At 54.7% G+C, this 15,860-nt stretch overlaps 1 protein-coding gene across 1 annotated transcript in view; it reads left to right on the top strand.

The window, feature by feature from the left end:
* LOC140404155 (nucleobindin-1-like) overlaps window positions 1–15,860 on the top strand; it is a 66,691-nt gene that overhangs the window by 10,500 nt on the left and 40,331 nt on the right. Inside the window, exons 6-10 of the mRNA XM_072492571.1 lie at window positions 4,176–4,266; window positions 6,399–6,457; window positions 7,401–7,493; window positions 9,068–9,157; window positions 10,416–10,586. Of these exons, the coding sequence (XP_072348672.1) occupies window positions 4,176–4,266; window positions 6,399–6,457; window positions 7,401–7,493; window positions 9,068–9,157; window positions 10,416–10,586 (504 nt within the window). The remainder of the gene's footprint in view (window positions 1–4,175; window positions 4,267–6,398; window positions 6,458–7,400; window positions 7,494–9,067; window positions 9,158–10,415; window positions 10,587–15,860) is intronic.

Below are 15,860 nucleotides of genomic sequence, written 5' to 3'. Positions count from 1 at the left end.
ACGTGTCGGTGAGAGTGGAGCTCCCGGGATTAGTGAACGTGTTGGTGAGAGTGGAGCTCCTGGGATTAGTGAACGTGTCGGTGAGAGTGGAGCTCCTGGGATTAGTGAACGTGTCGGTGAGTGGAGCTCCTGGGATTAGTGAACGTGTCGGTGAGAGTGGAGCTCGTGGCGTTAGTGAACGTGTTGGTGAGAGCGGAGCTCCTGGGGTTAGTGAACGTGTCGGTGAGAGTGGAGCTCGTGGCGTTAGTGAACGTGTTGGTGAGAGCGGAGCTCCTGGGGTTAGTGAACGTGTCGGTGAGAGTGGAGCTCGTGGGATTAGTGAACGTGTTGGTGAGAGTGGAGCTCGTGGGATTAGTGAACGTGTTGGTGAGAGTGGAGCTCCTGGGATTAGTGAACGTGTTGGTGAGAGTGGAGCTCCTGGGATTAGTGAACGTGTTGGTGAGAGTGGAGCTCCTGGGATTAGTGAACGTGTCGGTGAGTGGAGCTCCTGGGATTAGTGAACGTGTCGGTGAGAGTGGAGCTCGTGGCGTTAGTGAACGTGTTGGTGAGAGCGGAGCTCCCGGGATTAGTGAACGTGTCGGTGAGAGTGGAGCTCCTGGGATTAGTGAACGTGTCGGTGAGAGTGGAGCTCCTGGGATTAGTGAACGTGTCGGTGAGTGGAGCTCCTGGGATTAGTGAACGTGTCGGTGAGAGTGGAGCTCGTGGCGTTAGTGAACGTGTTGGTGAGAGTGGAGCTCCTGGGATTAGTGAACGTGTTGGTGAGAGCGGAGCTCCTGGGGTTAGTGAACGTGTCGGTGAGAGTGGAGCTCCCGGGATTAGTGAACGTGTTGGTGAGAGTGGAGCTCCTGGGATTAGTGAACGTGTTGGTGAGAGTGGAGCTCCTGGGATTAGTGAACGTGTCGGTGAGTGGAGCTCCTGGGATTAGTGAACGTGTCGGTGAGAGTGGAGCTCCTGGGATTAGTGAACGTGTTGGTGAGAGTGGAGCTCCTGGGATTAGTGAACGTGTTGGTGAGAGTGGAGCTCCTGGGGTTAGTGAACGTGTCGGTGAGAGTGGAGCTCCTGGGGATAGTGAACGTGTTGGTGAGAGTGGAGCTCCTGGGATTAGTGAACGTGTCGGTGAGTGGAGCTCCTGGGATTAGTGAACGTGTTGGTGAGAGTGGAGCTCCTGGGGTTAGTGAACGTGTTGGTGAGAGTGGAGCTCGTGGGGATTAGTGAACGTGTCGGTGAGAGTGGAGCTCCCGGGATTAGTGAACGTGTTGGTGAGAGTGGAGCTCCTGGGATTAGTGAACGTGTCGGTGAGAGTGGAGCTCCTGGGATTAGTGAACGTGTCGGTGAGTGGAGCTCCTGGGGTTAGTGAACGTGTCGGTGAGAGCGGAGCTCCTGGGGTTAGTGAACGTGTTGGTGAGAGCGGAGCTCCTGGGATTAGTGAACGTGTCGGTGAGAGTGGAGCTCCCGGGATTAGTGAACGTGTCGGTGAGAGTGGAGCTCCCGGGATTAGTGAACGTGTCGGTGAGAGTGGAGCTCCTGGGATTAGTGAACGTGTCGGTGAGAGCGGAGCTCCTGGGATTAGTGAACGTGTCGGTGAGAGTGGAGCTCCTGGGATTAGTGAACGTGTCGGTGAGTGGAGCTCCTGGGATTAGTGAACGTGTCGGTGAGTGGAGCTCCTGGGGTTAGTGAACGTGTTGGTGAGAGCGGAGCTCCTGGGATTAGTGAACGTGTCGGTGAGAGCGGAGCTCCTGGGGTTAGTGAACGTGTCGGTGAGAGTGGAGCTCGTGGCGTTAGTGAACGTGTCGGTGAGAGCGGAGCTCCCGGGATTAGTGAACGTGTCGGTGAGAGTGGAGCTCCTGGGATTAGTGAACGTGTCGGTGAGAGCGGAGCTCCTGGGATTAGTGAACGTGTCGGTGAGAGCGGAGCTCCCGGGATTAGTGAACGTGTTGGTGAGAGCGGAGCTCCCGGGATGAGTGAACGTGTTGGTGAGAGCGGAGCTCCCGGGATTAGTGAACGTGTTGGTGAGAGCGGAGCTCCTGGGATTAGTGAACGTGTCGGTGAGAGTGGAGCTCCTGGGGTTAGTGAACGTGTCGGTGAGAGTGGAGCTCCCGGGATTAGTGAACGTGTCGGTGAGAGTGGAGCTCCTGGGATTAGTGAACGTGTCGGTGAGTGGAGCTCCTGGGGTTAGTGAACGTGTCGGTGAGAGTGGAGCTCCTGGGGTTAGTGAACGTGTTGGTGAGAGCGGAGCTCCTGGGGTTAGTGAACGTGTCGGTGAGAGTGGAGCTCCTGGGATTAGTGAACGTGTCGGTGAGAGCGGAGCTCCTGGGATTAGTGAACGTGTCGGTGAGAGTGGAGCTCCTGGGGTTAGTGAACGTGTCGGTGAGAGTGGAGCTCCCGGGATTAGTGAACGTGTCGGTGAGAGTGGAGCTCCTGGGATTAGTGAACGTGTCGGTGAGTGGAGCTCCTGGGGTTAGTGAACGTGTCGGTGAGTGGAGCTCCTGGGGTTAGTGAACGTGTTGGTGAGAGCGGAGCTCCTGGGGATAGTGAACGTGTCGGTGAGAGTGGAGCTCCCGGGATTAGTGAACGTGTCGGTGAGAGTGGAGCTCCCGGGATTAGTGAACGTGTCGGTGAGAGTGGAGCTCCCGGGATTAGTGAACGTGTTGGTGAGAGCGGAGCTCCCGGGATTAGTGAACGTGTTGGTGAGAGCGGAGCTCCCGGGATTAGTGAACGTGTCGGTGAGAGTGGAGCTCCCGGGATTAGTGAACGTGTTGGTGAGAGCGGAGCTCCCGGGATTAGTGAACGTGTCGGTGAGAGTGGAGCTCCCGGGATTAGTGAACGTGTCGGTGAGAGTGGAGCTCCTGGGGATAGTGAACGTGTTGGTGAGAGTGGAGCTCCTGGGGTTAGTGAACGTGTCGGTGAGAGCGGAGCTCCTGGGGATAGTGAACGTGTTGGTGAGAGTGGAGCTCCCGGGATTAGTGAACGTGTTGGTGAGAGCGGAGCTCCTGGGGTTAGTGAACGTGTCGGTGAGAGCGGAGCTCCTGGGGATAGTGAACGTGTCGGTGAGAGTGGAGCTCCCGGGATTAGTGAACGTGTTGGTGAGAGCGGAGCTCCCGGGATTAGTGAACGTGTCGGTGAGAGCGGAGCTCCCGGGATTAGTGAACGTGTTGGTGAGAGCGGAGCTCCCGGGATTAGTGAACGTGTCGGTGAGAGTGGAGCTCCCGGGATTAGTGAACGTGTCGGTGAGAGTGGAGCTCCTGGGGATAGTGAACGTGTTGGTGAGAGTGGAGCTCCTGGGGTTAGTGAACGTGTCGGTGAGAGCGGAGCTCCTGGGGATAGTGAACGTGTTGGTGAGAGCGGAGCTCCTGGGGATAGTGAACGTGTCGGTGAGAGTGGAGCTCCTGGGGTTAGTGAACGTGTCGGTGAGAGCGGAGCTCCCGGGATTAGTGAACGTGTTGGTGAGAGCGGAGCTCCTGGGGTTAGTGAACGTGTTGGTGAGAGTGGAGCTCCTGGGGGTAGTGAACGTGTTGGTGAGAGTGGAGCTCCTGGGGGTAGTGAACGTGTTGGTGAGAGCGGAGCTCCTGGGATTAGTGAACGTGTCGGTGAGTGGAGCTCCTGGGGTTAGTGAACGTGTCGGTGAGAGCGGAGCTCCTGGGATTAGTGAACGTGTCGGTGAGTGGAGCTCCTGGGATTAGTGAACGTGTTGGTGAGAGCGGAGCTCCCGGGATTAGTGAACGTGTCGGTGAGAGTGGAGCTCCCGGGATTAGTGAACGTGTCGGTGAGAGTGGAGCTCCTGGGGGTAGTGAACGTGTTGGTGAGAGCGGAGCTCCTGGGATTAGTGAACGTGTCGGTGAGTGGAGCTCCTGGGGTTAGTGAACGTGTCGGTGAGTGGAGCTCCTGGGGTTAGTGAACGTGTCGGTGAGAGTGGAGCTCCTGGGGGTAGTGAACGTGTTGGTGAGAGCGGAGCTCCTGGGGTTAGTGAACGTGTCGGTGAGAGTGGAGCTCCTGGGGTTAGTGAACGTGTCGGTGAGAGTGGAGCTCCTGGGGTTAGTGAACGTGTCGGTGAGAGTGGAGCTCCTGGGGTCAGTGAACGTGTCGGTGAGAGTGGAGATCCTGGGGTTACAGCCTGGGGCACCAATTGGAATGTAGGGAGGATTAATCTGATTGCTGCTTGTTTGTGATTGTGACAGGGAAGCCGGGATCAGCTGAAGGAAGTGTGGGAGGAAACCGATGGGCTGGACCCTAACGAGTTCAATCCAAAAACCTTCTTCAGATTACATGGTAAAGAGCTCAGTTCAACACCCCTGGGAGCACAGTAACCAGTGTCCACCTGCATGTCTCACGCCCACTTAGCATTGCAAGGATTCACTCACCAACCAGCTTGTGTCTCCCCCACAGATCCTCCCTGACTGACCCTACTTCCCTGAGTGTGAATGCAGTGACATTAGAATCTCTACAGTGCAGAAGGCAGCATTTTGGCCCCTCGAGTGTGTGCTGACCCTCCGAAAGAGCAACCTGCCTCGGCACATTTCCCCCACCCTTTCCTCTAACTCCACTTAACCTGTATATCCCTCAACGCCATGAGGCAGGTTTATCACGGCCAATCCACCGAACATGCACATCTTTGGACTGTGGGAGGAAACCGGAGCACCCGGAGGAAACCCACGCAGACACGGGGAGAACGTGCAGACTCCACATAAATTTGCAATTCCTCTCTGGCCACAGGAGAGGTGCTGGGGGACTGGGGGATCACCACTGTGGTTCCGGTATTCAAGCAGGGAGAAGGGATAAAGCAGGAAACTGCAGACCAGTCAGTCTAACCTCAGCGGTGGGGAATCTATTGGCAGCAAATCTGAGAGACAGAATGAATCAGCATTTGGAGAGGCGGGGATTAATCAGGAACAGTCAGCGTGGTTTGGTTAAGGGGAGGTCATGTCTGACCAACTTCATTGAATTTTCCAAAGAGGTGACCAGGAGTGTAGATGAGGGAAACGTATTTGACGAAGTCTGCTTGGGCTTCAGCAAGGCTTTTGATAAGGTTCCACACGGGAGGCTGACAGCGGAGGTAAGAGCCCACGGAATCCAAGGAAATTTGGCAAATTGGATCCAGAATTGGCTGAGAGGCAGGAAGCAGAGGGTGATGGGCGAGGGGTGTTTCTGACAGGAAGCCTGTGTCCAGTGGGGTCCCGCAGGGATCGGTGAGGGGCCCTTGCTGTTGTGGTTTATATAAATGATTTAGACATGAATGTAGGAGGGTTGATCAGTAAGTTTGAGGATGATATGAAAATCGGTGGGTGGTAAATAGTGAGGAGGATAGCCTCCGATTACAGGAGGATACAGACGGGCTGGTCCGAGGGGCTGGTCAGAGGCAAATGGAATTGAGTCTGGGTAAGTGGGAGGTGAGGCACTTGGGCCGGACAAACAGGGCAAAGGAATACAGGATAAACGGCAGGACCCTGGGAAGCAGCGAGGATCAGAGGGACCTTGGTCTGCATGTACACCCGTCCCTTAAGGTAGCAGAGCAGGTGGGTACAGTGGTTAAGAAGACAATTGGTATTCTTGCCTTCATTAGCCGAGGCGGAGAGTTTCAGAGCAGGGAGGTTATGCTGGAACTGTATAAAACGTTGGTCAGGCCACAGCTAGAGTATTGTGAGCAGTTCTGGAATCCACATTACAGGAGGGATGTGATAGTCACTGGGAAGGGGGCAGAGGAGATTTACCAGGATGGTGCCTGGGCTGGAGAGTTTCAGCTATGAAGAGAGATTGGATAGACTGGGATTGTTTTCCTTGCAGCAGAGGAGACTGAGGGGGGACGTTCCCGCACTGGCCTCCCTGAACAGGCGCCGGAATGTGGCAACTAGGGGCTTTTCACAGTAACTTCATTGAAGCCTACGTGTGACCATAAGTGATTATTATTATTATGTATAAAATTGAGGGGTATGATAGCGAAGACAGGAGGAAACTTTCACCCTTGGTGGAGGGGCCAATGGCCAGGGGGCAGAGATTTAAGGTTAAGGGGCAGGAGGGTTAGAGAGGATGTGAGGAGAAACCTTTTCCCCCAGAGGGGGGTGGGAGTCTGTAACTCGCTGCCGGAGAGGGGGGTGGAGGCTGAGACCCTCAGAACATTTCAGAAGTATTGAGATGTTCGCTTGCGATCCCAGGGCAGTGCTGGAAAACAGGATGAGAATGGTTAGGTCGTGGTTTCTGACTGGCGCAGAAGCAATGGGCCGAAGGGCCCTTCCTGTGCTGCCCGTAACCCCTGTCGCCGTGCTGCCCGTAACCCCTGTCGCCGTGCTGCCCGTAACCCCTGTCGCCGTGCTGCCCGTAACCCCTGTCGCCGTGCTGCTGTATTAACTATAAACTGTATTCGGAATCTCCGTGATCCCCTCATTGAAACCGGGTTCTTTTTGCAGATACTAACAATGATGGTGTGTTAGATGAACAAGAACTGGAAGCTTTGTTTACCAAAGAGGTGAGTGACTGAGTTTAGCCACAGTATCCAGTCTTGATCTGAGTCAGCCTGGTGGAGTCTGATCATTCTCTGAGAGCAGGAACGGAGGGTCGAGAGCCTGGGGAGCGGCTGGAACAGGAGCGGAGGGTAGGGGGTCTGTGGGGAGCTGCTGGAGCGGAGGGTAGGGGGTCTGTGGGGAGCTGCTGGAGAGGAGGGTAGGGGGTCTGTGGGGAGCTGCTGGAGCGGAGGGTAGGGGCTCTGTGGGGAGCTGCTGGAGCGGAGGGTAGGGGGTCTGTGGGGAGCTGCTGGAGCGGAGGGTAGGGGGTCTGTGGGGAGCTGCTGGAGCGGAGGGTAGGGGGTCTGTGGGGAGCTGCTGGAGCAGAGGGTAGGGGGTCTGTGGGGAGCTGCTGGAGCAGAGGGTAGGGGCTCTGTGGGGAGCTGCTGGAGCGGAGGGTAGGGGGTCTGTGGGGAGCTGCTGGAGCGGAGGGTAGGGGGTCTGTGGGGAGCCGAGCAGACTCCCTACCCTCTGCTCTATTGCCCCTGTTGAACAAGCGAACACATTCCCTGGGCTCCGAGCTGAGGTGTGACAGTGACCGTGTGTCAGTCCGATTAGACTTCACCTCCTATTACGCCTTCGGGAGGGTGCAGGGAAGTGGAGTGGATCAGTCCTTCCTCCGACTCTCACACAGTTTCTCACCCGAATCCATGGGTCACGCCTTATCACCGCTCAGACTGGAAGATACTGCAACTGGTAAGTTAGTGTCAGACGGTCAGACACAGTGTCGGTGCCCCAGTGACAGCATGAACTCCCGAAGCCAGTGCTTCTGAGCACAGAATATACCCTCCGCTTACTCATTAACTAGAGTTAATCCTGAGCTGCACGTTCAGATGTGTATCCCTCAGAACATGAAGGACAATGTTTTGTTCATTGATAAATTGGGCCATGTCTCTCTCCCCTATCAAGCTGGAGAAAGTTTATGATCCAAAAAATGAAGAAGATGATATGATGGAGATGGAGGAGGAGCGGCTGAGGATGAGGGAGCACGTGATGAGTGAGGTGAGGAGAAAATGGAAAATCCTGTTGCTCTGCAAACGGAACATTTAGAAAGGAGATTAGGTTGTGTAAAACGTGACTGTCACTTTACCAAAGTGCAGGTGTTGAACCCTTTCGGGTGTAATGTGTAGCAGTTACCATGCCAATGCCGGCTGACTCCAGGAAAGATTCAGTTGCAGAATCTTACTCTGACAGAGTTTAATAGATTGGAATTTAACTGCTCCATCCCTCTATGTATCCTGGTGGATTTGGCATTGGTTCCAGTTTTCCGTACTATTACAGCACGGTAGCACAGTGGTTAGCACTGTGGCTTCACAGCTCCAGGGTCCCAGGTTCGATTCCCGGCTTGGGTCACTGTCTGTGCGGAGTCTGCACGTTCCCCCCGTGTCTGCGTGGGTTTCCTCCGGGTGCTCCGGTTTCCTCCCACAAGTCCCGAAAGATGAGCTGTTAGGTGAATTGGACATTCCGAATTCTCCCTCCGTGTACCCGAACAGGCGCCGGAATGTGGCGACTAGGGGCTTTTCACAGTAACTTCATTGCGGTGTTAATGTAAGCCTACTTGTGACAATAAAGATTTTTTTTTTTTATTCCCTCCACAATAAAAAAATCTTTTTCAGTCTGTTGTGAAATCACAGTTGCTGCTTCCAGCACACTTCCTGATGGAAAATTCCATATCTTAAATCGGACAGAGGAGAATACTGGGGTTAACCAGACGTTGTGATCCTGGGAGCTCCAGTGTATCACACTGTGATCATGGAACACAATCATAGAATTTACAGTGCAGAAGGAGGTCATTCGGCCCATCGAGTCTGTACCGGCCCTTGGAAAGAGCACCCTAGATAAGCCCACACACCCACCCTATCCCCATAACCCCTCCTAACCCTTTTGGACACTAAGGGGCAAATTCAGAATGTCCAATTCATCTAACCTGCACATCTTTGGACTGTGGGAGGAAACCGGAGCACCCGGAGGAAACCCACGCAGACACGGGGAGAACGTGCAGACTCCGCACAGACAGTGACCCAAGCCGGGAATCGAACCTGGGACCCTGGAGCTGTGATGCAGCAGTGCTAACCACTGTGCTACCTTGCCAGCCCTGTGATGACAACAGGGAGATTAGCAAGACAATTATTTTTAGCGAATCCTCACACGCGTACTGTTTTTCCCTTTGGGGAATAGTGGGGGAGTAATGGAAGGATTCCTGACCTGATTTCAGTCCTTTGAACCACATTATGAAACTCCATTCATAGTACATAGATACATAGAACATACAGGGCAGAAGGAGGCCATTCAGCCCATCGAGTCTGCACCGACCCACTTAAGCCACCCTATCCCTGTAACCCAATAACCCCTCCTAACCTTTTTGGCCTTTTAGGAGACACTAAGGGCAATTTAACCCGCACATCTTTGGACTGGGAGGAAACCGGAGCACCCGGAGGAAACCCACGCAGACACGGGGAGGATGTGCAGACTCCGCACAGACAGTGACCACTGCTCACTGCGCCACAGGGATTCCCATTAAGCCGAGAATTGCTTTTCTTTCAGATTATGTGATAACACTTCTTGGTGTTTGATAGGTTGATACAAACAAGGATCGGCTGGTCAGCTTAGGAGAGTTTCTGAAATCCACAGAGAAGAAGGAATTCTTGGAGCCAGAGGAGTGGGAGGTCAGTATCCGGCTGGTCAGAGGCACGGGGAGGTCAGTATCCGGCTGGCCAGAGGCACGGGGAGGTCACTGTCCGGTTGGTCAGAGGCACGGGGAGGTCACTGTCTGGCTGGTCAGAGGCACGGGGAGGTCACTGTCTGGCTGGTCCGAGGCACGGGGAGGTCAGTGTCCGGCTGGTCAGAGGCACGGGAAGGTCACTGTCCGGCTGGTCAGAGGCACGGGGAGGTCAGAGTCCGGCTGGTCAGAGGCACGGGGAGGTCACTGTCTGGCTGGTCAGAAGCACGGGGAGGTCACTGTCTGGCTGGTCAGAGGCACAGGGAGGTCAGTGTCCGGCTGGTCAGAGGCACGGGGAGGTCAGTGTCCGGCTGGTCAGAGGCACGGGGAGGTCACTGTCTGGCTGGTCAGAGGCACGGGGAGGTCAGTGTCCGGCTGGTCAGAGGCACGGGAAGGTCACTGTCCGGCTGGTCAGAGGCACGGGGAGGTCAGAGTCCGGCTGGTCAGAGGCACGGGGAGGTCGGTGTCCGGCTGGTCAGAGGCACGGGGAGGTCACTGTCTGGCTGGTCAGAGGCACGGGGAGGTCAGTGTCCGGCTGGTCAGAGGCACGGGAAGGTCACTGTCCGGCTGGTCAGAGGCACGGGGAGGTCAGAGTCCGGCTGGTCAGAGGCACAGGGAGGTCACTGTCTGGCTGGTCAGAGGCACGGGGAGGTCAGTGTCCGGCTGGCCGGAAACCCGGGGAGGTCAGGGTCCAGCTGGTCAGAGGCACGGGGAGGTCAGGGTCCAGCTGGTCAGAGGCACGGGGAGGTCAGTGTCCGGCTGGTCAGAGGCACGGGGAGGTCCGTGTCCGTCTGGCCGGAGGCACGGGGAGGCCAGTGTCCGGCTGGCCAGAGGCACGGGGAGGTCAGTGTCCGGCTGGCCGGAGACACGGGGAGGTCAGGGTCCAGCTGGTCAGAGGCACGGGGAGGTCAGTGTCCGGCTGGTCAGAGGCACGGGGAGGTCAGTGTCCGTCTGGCCGGAGGCACGGGGAGGTCAGTGTCCGGCTGGCCAGAGGCACGGGGAGGTCAGTGTCCGGCTGGCCGGAGACACGGGGAGGTCAGTGTCCGGCTGGTCGGAGGCACGGGGAGGTCAGTGTCCGGCTGGTCGGAAGGGTCAGTGATTGGCCTGGGTTTGGGGAGTTTGTCATCATTGGGTTGAGGGAAAGTATTAATTTAGTTTATCCTCTGCCTGTCCCGTGATTCTCCTCCTGTTCTGTGCTGGTGCAGACACTGGATGAGACTCAGATTTACACCGAGGAGGAGCTGCGACAGTACGAGCACGAACTGACCGAGCAGGAGGCACAACTCAACCAGAAAGTCGAGCAGCTGAAGCGGGAACACGAAGATTTGCAGCGCAGGCAAAACGAATTGGATGCACAAAAGAAAGAATATCAACAGGTACGGGTGGAATGACGAGTTAGGGGCTGGGGCGAGGGAGGGGCTGGGGTGATCTGGGTTTACTGAGTTACTCTGCGCGGTGTCGGTGTTGGGATCGGGGTTTACTGAGTCACTCTGCGCGGTGTTGGGATCGGGGTTTACTGAGTCACTCTGCGCGGTGTCGGTGTTGGGATCGGGGTTTACTGAGTTACTCTGCGCGGTGTCGGTGTTGGGATCGGGGTTTACTGAGTTACTGTGCGCGGTGTCGGTGTTGGGATCGGGGTTTACTGAGTTACTCTGCGCAGTGTCGGTGTTGGGATCGGGGTTTACTGAGTCACTCTGCGCGGTGTCGGTGTTGGGATCGGGGTTTACTGAGTTACTCTGCGCGGTGTCGGTGTTGGGATCGGGGTTTACTGAGTTACTCTGCGCGATGTCGGTGTTGGGATCGGGGTTTACTGAGTTACTCTGCGCGGTGTTGGGATCGGGGTTTACTGAGTTACTCTGCGCGGTGTCGGTGTTGGGATCGGGGTTTACTGAGTTACTCTGCGCGGTGTCGGTGTTGGGATCGGGGTTTACTGAGTTACTCTGCGCGGTGTCGGTGTTGGGATCGGGGTTTACTGAGTTACTCTGCGCAGTGTCGGTGTTGGGATCGGGGTTTACTGAGTTACTCTGCGCGGTGTTGGGATCGGGGTTTACTGAGTTACTCTGCGCGGTGTCGGTGTTGGGATCGGGGTTTACTGAGTTACTCTGCGCGGTGTCGGTGTTGGTATCGGGGTTTACTGAGTTACTCTGCGCGGTGTTGGGATCGGGGTTTACTGAGTTACTCTGCGCGGTGTCGGTGTTGGGATCGGGGTTTACTGAGTTACTCTGCGCGGTGTTGGGATCGGGGTTTACTGAGTTACTCTGCGCGGTGTCGGTGTTGGGATCGGGGTTTACTGAGTTACTCTGCGCGGTGTTGGGATCGGGGTTTACTGAGTTACTCTGCGCGGTGTCGGTGTTGGGATCGGGGTTTACTGAGTTACTCTGCGCGGTGTCAGTGTTGGGATCGGGGTTTACTGAGTTACTCTGCGCGGTGTCAGTGTTGGGATCGGGGTTTACTGAGTTACTCTGCGCGGTGTCGGTGTTGGGATCGGGGTTTACTGAGTTACTCTGCGCGGTGTCGGTGTTGGGATCTGGGTTTACTGAGTTACTCTGCGCGGTGTCGGTGTTGGGATCTGGGTTTACTGAGTTACTCTGCGCGGTGTTGGGATCGGGGTTTACTGAGTTACTCTGCGCGGTGTCGGTGTTGGGATCTGGGTTTACTGAGTTACTCTGCGCGGTGTTGGGATCGGGGTTTACTGAGTTACTCTGCGCGGTGTCGGTGTTGGGATCGGGGTTTACTGAGTTACTCTGCGTGGTGTTGGGATCGGGGTTTACTGAGTTACTCTGCGCGGTGTTGGGATCTGGGTTTACTGAGTTACTCTGCGTGGTGTCGGGATCGGGGTTTACTGAGTTACTCTGCGCGGTGTCGGTGTTGGGATCGGGGTTTACTGAGTTACTCTGCGCGGTGTTGGGATCGGGGTTTACTGAGTTACTCTGCGCGGTGTCGGTGTTGGGATCGGGGTTTACTGAGTTACTCTGCGCGGTGTCGGTGTTGGGATCGGGGTTTACTGAGTTACTCTGCGCGGTGTTGGTGTTGGTATCGGGGTTTACTGAGTTACTCTGCGCGATGTTGGGATCGGGGTTTACTGAGTTACTCTGCGCGGTGTCGGTGTTGGGATCGGGGTTTACTGAGTTACTCTGCGCGGTGTCGGTGTTGGGATCGGGGTTTACTGAGTTACTCTGCGCAGTGTCGGTGTTGGGATCGGGGTTTACTGAGTTACTCTGCGCGGTGTCGGTGTTGGGATCGGGGTTTACTGAGTTACTCTGCGCGGTGTCGGTGTTGGTATCGGGGTTTACTGAGTTACTCTGCGCGGTGTCGGTGTTGGGATCGGGGTTTACTGAGTTACTCTGCGCAGTGTCGGTGTTGGGATCGGGGTTTACTGAGTTTCTCTGCGCGGTGTCAGTGTTGGGATCGGGGTTTACTGAGTTAATCTGCGCCGTGTCGGTGTTGGGATCGGGGTTTACTGAGTTACTCTGCGCGGTGTCGGTGTTGGGATCGGGGTTTACTGAGTTACTCTGCGCGGTGTCGGTGTTGGGATCGGGGTTTACTGAGTTACTCTGCGCGGTGTCGGTGTTGGGATCGGGGTTTACTGAGTTACTCTGCGCGGTGTTGGGATCGGGGTTTACTGAGTTACTCTGCGCGGTGTCGGTGTTGGGATCGGGGTTTACTGAGTTACTCTGCGCGGTGGCAGCGGTGCGCAGGGGCCTTCTTGGAGGTGAGTAGTGAATTTAAAAGCACTTACCTTTGCAGGAGCAGCCCTTTGGATTTCGGCGGCAGCGGTGCGCAGGGGCCTTCTGGGAGGTGAGTAGTGAATTTAAAAGCACTTACCTTTGCAGGAGCAGCCCTTTGGATTTCGGCGGCAGCGGTGCGCAGGGGCCTTCTGGGAGGTGAGTAGTTAGTTTAAAAGCACTTACCTTTGCAGGAGCAGCCCTTTGGATTTCGGCGGCAGCGGTGCGCAGGGGCCTTCTGGGAGGTGAGTAGTTAGTTTAAAAGCACTTACCTTTGCAGGAGCAGCCCTTTGGATTTCGGCGGGAACCGGAAGTTCGACCTCTGGCAAGTGCCCCCCCCCCCAATAAATTCTGGTGGAGAGGAAACCCGAGACACTACACGTGTAGTGTCTCCCACCCGCCCTCCTCCTCTAACCTAATAATAAGACCCATTGGTGTAAGGTAAGTGCCATATTATATTATTATATTATTAGCATTGTGCAGGTCAAGGATTGGAGGTGGAGGAGCAGTCTCTGTCAGCGAGGGAACCTGAGAACATCTCAGAAGGTAAGCAAGTGATTTTTACTTTTATACCTGTTTTTCAAATTGTGTGTGTCGGGGGGAAACTGAAGTGACATCACAGAAAAGCTGTGACCTGAGTGGCTGGTTGGGATTCTAACCTAAATTTTTTTGAGTATTTGGGATCTAATTAAACATAATAACTTAATTATAATTTAGAGGATATCTAAGCCAGAGATCGGAGAATATTATAGTTAGCTATCGCATTTCTATTAGAAATCTAGTGCTAGGAAACAGATAGTTGACAGTAACTTTGAAATTTAAAAAAAGTATTAAAAAAAAAAAGACAAATTTTAATTTTAATTAATTGACGCAATGTCAGTTAGAGGGGTGCTGTGCTCTGACTGTGAGATGTGGCAGGTCCGGGAGGCTTCCAGTGTCCCGGATGGCTTCATCTGCAGAAAGTGCACCCAACTGCAGCTCCTCACAGACCGCATGGTTCGGTTGGAGCAGCAATTGGATGCACTTAGGAGCATGCAGGTGGCGGAAAGCGTCATAGATCGCAGTTATGTAAGTGTGGTCACACCCAAGGTGCAGGCAGAGAAATGGGTGACCACCAGAAAGGGCAGGCAGTCAGTGCAGGAATCCCCTGTGGTTGTCTCCCTCTCGAACAGATATACCCCTTTGGATACTGTCGGGGGGGATAGCCTATCAGGGGAAAACAGCAGCAGCCAGAGCAGTGGCACCACGGCTGGCTCTGATGTTCAGAAGGGAGGGTCAAAGCGCAGAAGAGTAATAGTTATAGGGGACTCTATAGTCAGGGGCACAGATAGGCGCTTCTGTGGACGTGAAAGAGACTCCAGGATGGTATGTTGCCTCCCTGGTGCCAGGGTCCAGGATGTCTCCGAACGGGTAGAGGGAATCCTGAAGGGGGAGGGCAAACAGGCAGAGGTCGTTGTACATATTGGTACTAACGACATAGGCAGGAAGGGGCATGAGGTCCTGCAGCAGGAGTTCAGGGAGCTAGGCAGAAAGTTAAAAGACAGGACCTCGAGGGTTGTAATCTCGGGATTACTCCCTGTGCCACGTGCCAGTGAGGCTAGAAATAGGAAGATAGAGCAGACAAACACGTGGCTAAACAGCTGGTGTAGGAGGGAGGGTTTCTGTTATCTGGACCACTGGGAGCTCTTCCGGGGCAGGTGTGACCTGTATAAGATGGACGGGTTGCATCTAAACCGGAGAGGCATAAATATCCTGGCCGCGAGGTTTGCTAGTGTCACACGGGAGGGTTTAAACTAGTATGGCAGGGGGGTGGGCACGGGAGCAATAGGTCAGAAGGTGAGAGCATTGAGGGAGAACTAGGGAATAGGGACAGTGTGGCTCTGAGGCAGCGCAGACGGGGAGAAGTTGCTGAACACAGCGGGTCTGGTGGCCTGAAGTGCATATGTTTTAATGCAAGGAGCATTACGGGTAAGGCAGATGAACTTAGAGCTTGGATTACTACTTGGAACTATGATGTTGTTGCCATTACAGAGACCTGGTTGAGGGAAGGGCAGGATTGGCAGCTAAACGTTCCAGGATTTAGATGTTTCAGGCGGGATAGAGGGGGATGTAAAAGGGGAGGCGGAGTTGCGCTACTTGTTCAGGAGAGTATCACAGCTATACAGCGAGAGGACACCTCAGAGGGCAGTGAGGCTATATGGGTAGAGATCAGGAATAAGAAGGGTGCAGTCACAATGTTGGGGGTATACTACAGGCCTCCCAACAGCCAGCGGGAGATAGAGGAGCAGATAGGTAGACAGATTTTGGAAAAGAGTAAAAACAACAGGGTTGTGGTGATGGGAGACTTCAACTTCCCCAATATTGACTGGGACTCACTTAGTGCCAGGGGCTTAGACGGGGCAGAGTTTGTAAGGAGCATCCAGGAGGGCTTCTTAAAACAATATGTAAACAGTCCAACTAGGGAAGGGGCGGTACTGGACCTGGTATTGGGGAATGAGCCCGGCCAGGTGGTAGATGTTTCAGTAGGGGAGCATTTCGGTAACAGTGACCACAATTCAGTAAGTTTTAAAGTACTGGTGGACAAGGATAAGAGTGGTCCGAGGATGAATGTGCTAAATTGGGGGAAGGCTAATTATAACAATATTAGGCGGGAACTGAAGAACATAGATTGGGGGCGGATGTTTGAGGGCAAATCAACATCTGACATGTGGGAGGCTTTCAAGTGTCAGTTGAAAGGAATACAGGACAGGCATGTTCCTGTGAGGAAGAAAGATAAATACGGCAATTTTCGGGAACCTTGGATGACGAGTGATATTGTAGGCCTCGTCAAAAAGAAAAAGGAGGCATTTGTCAGGGCTAAAAGGCTGGGAACAGACGAAGCCTGTGTGGCATATAAGGAAAGTAGGAAGGAACTTAAGCAAGGAG

This window comes from Scyliorhinus torazame, chromosome 29 (assembly GCF_047496885.1).
Source record: "Scyliorhinus torazame isolate Kashiwa2021f chromosome 29, sScyTor2.1, whole genome shotgun sequence".
In the NCBI taxonomy this organism is placed as follows: domain Eukaryota; kingdom Metazoa; phylum Chordata; class Chondrichthyes; order Carcharhiniformes; family Scyliorhinidae; genus Scyliorhinus; species Scyliorhinus torazame.
This window is presented reverse-complemented; position numbering and strand designations above follow the sequence as displayed.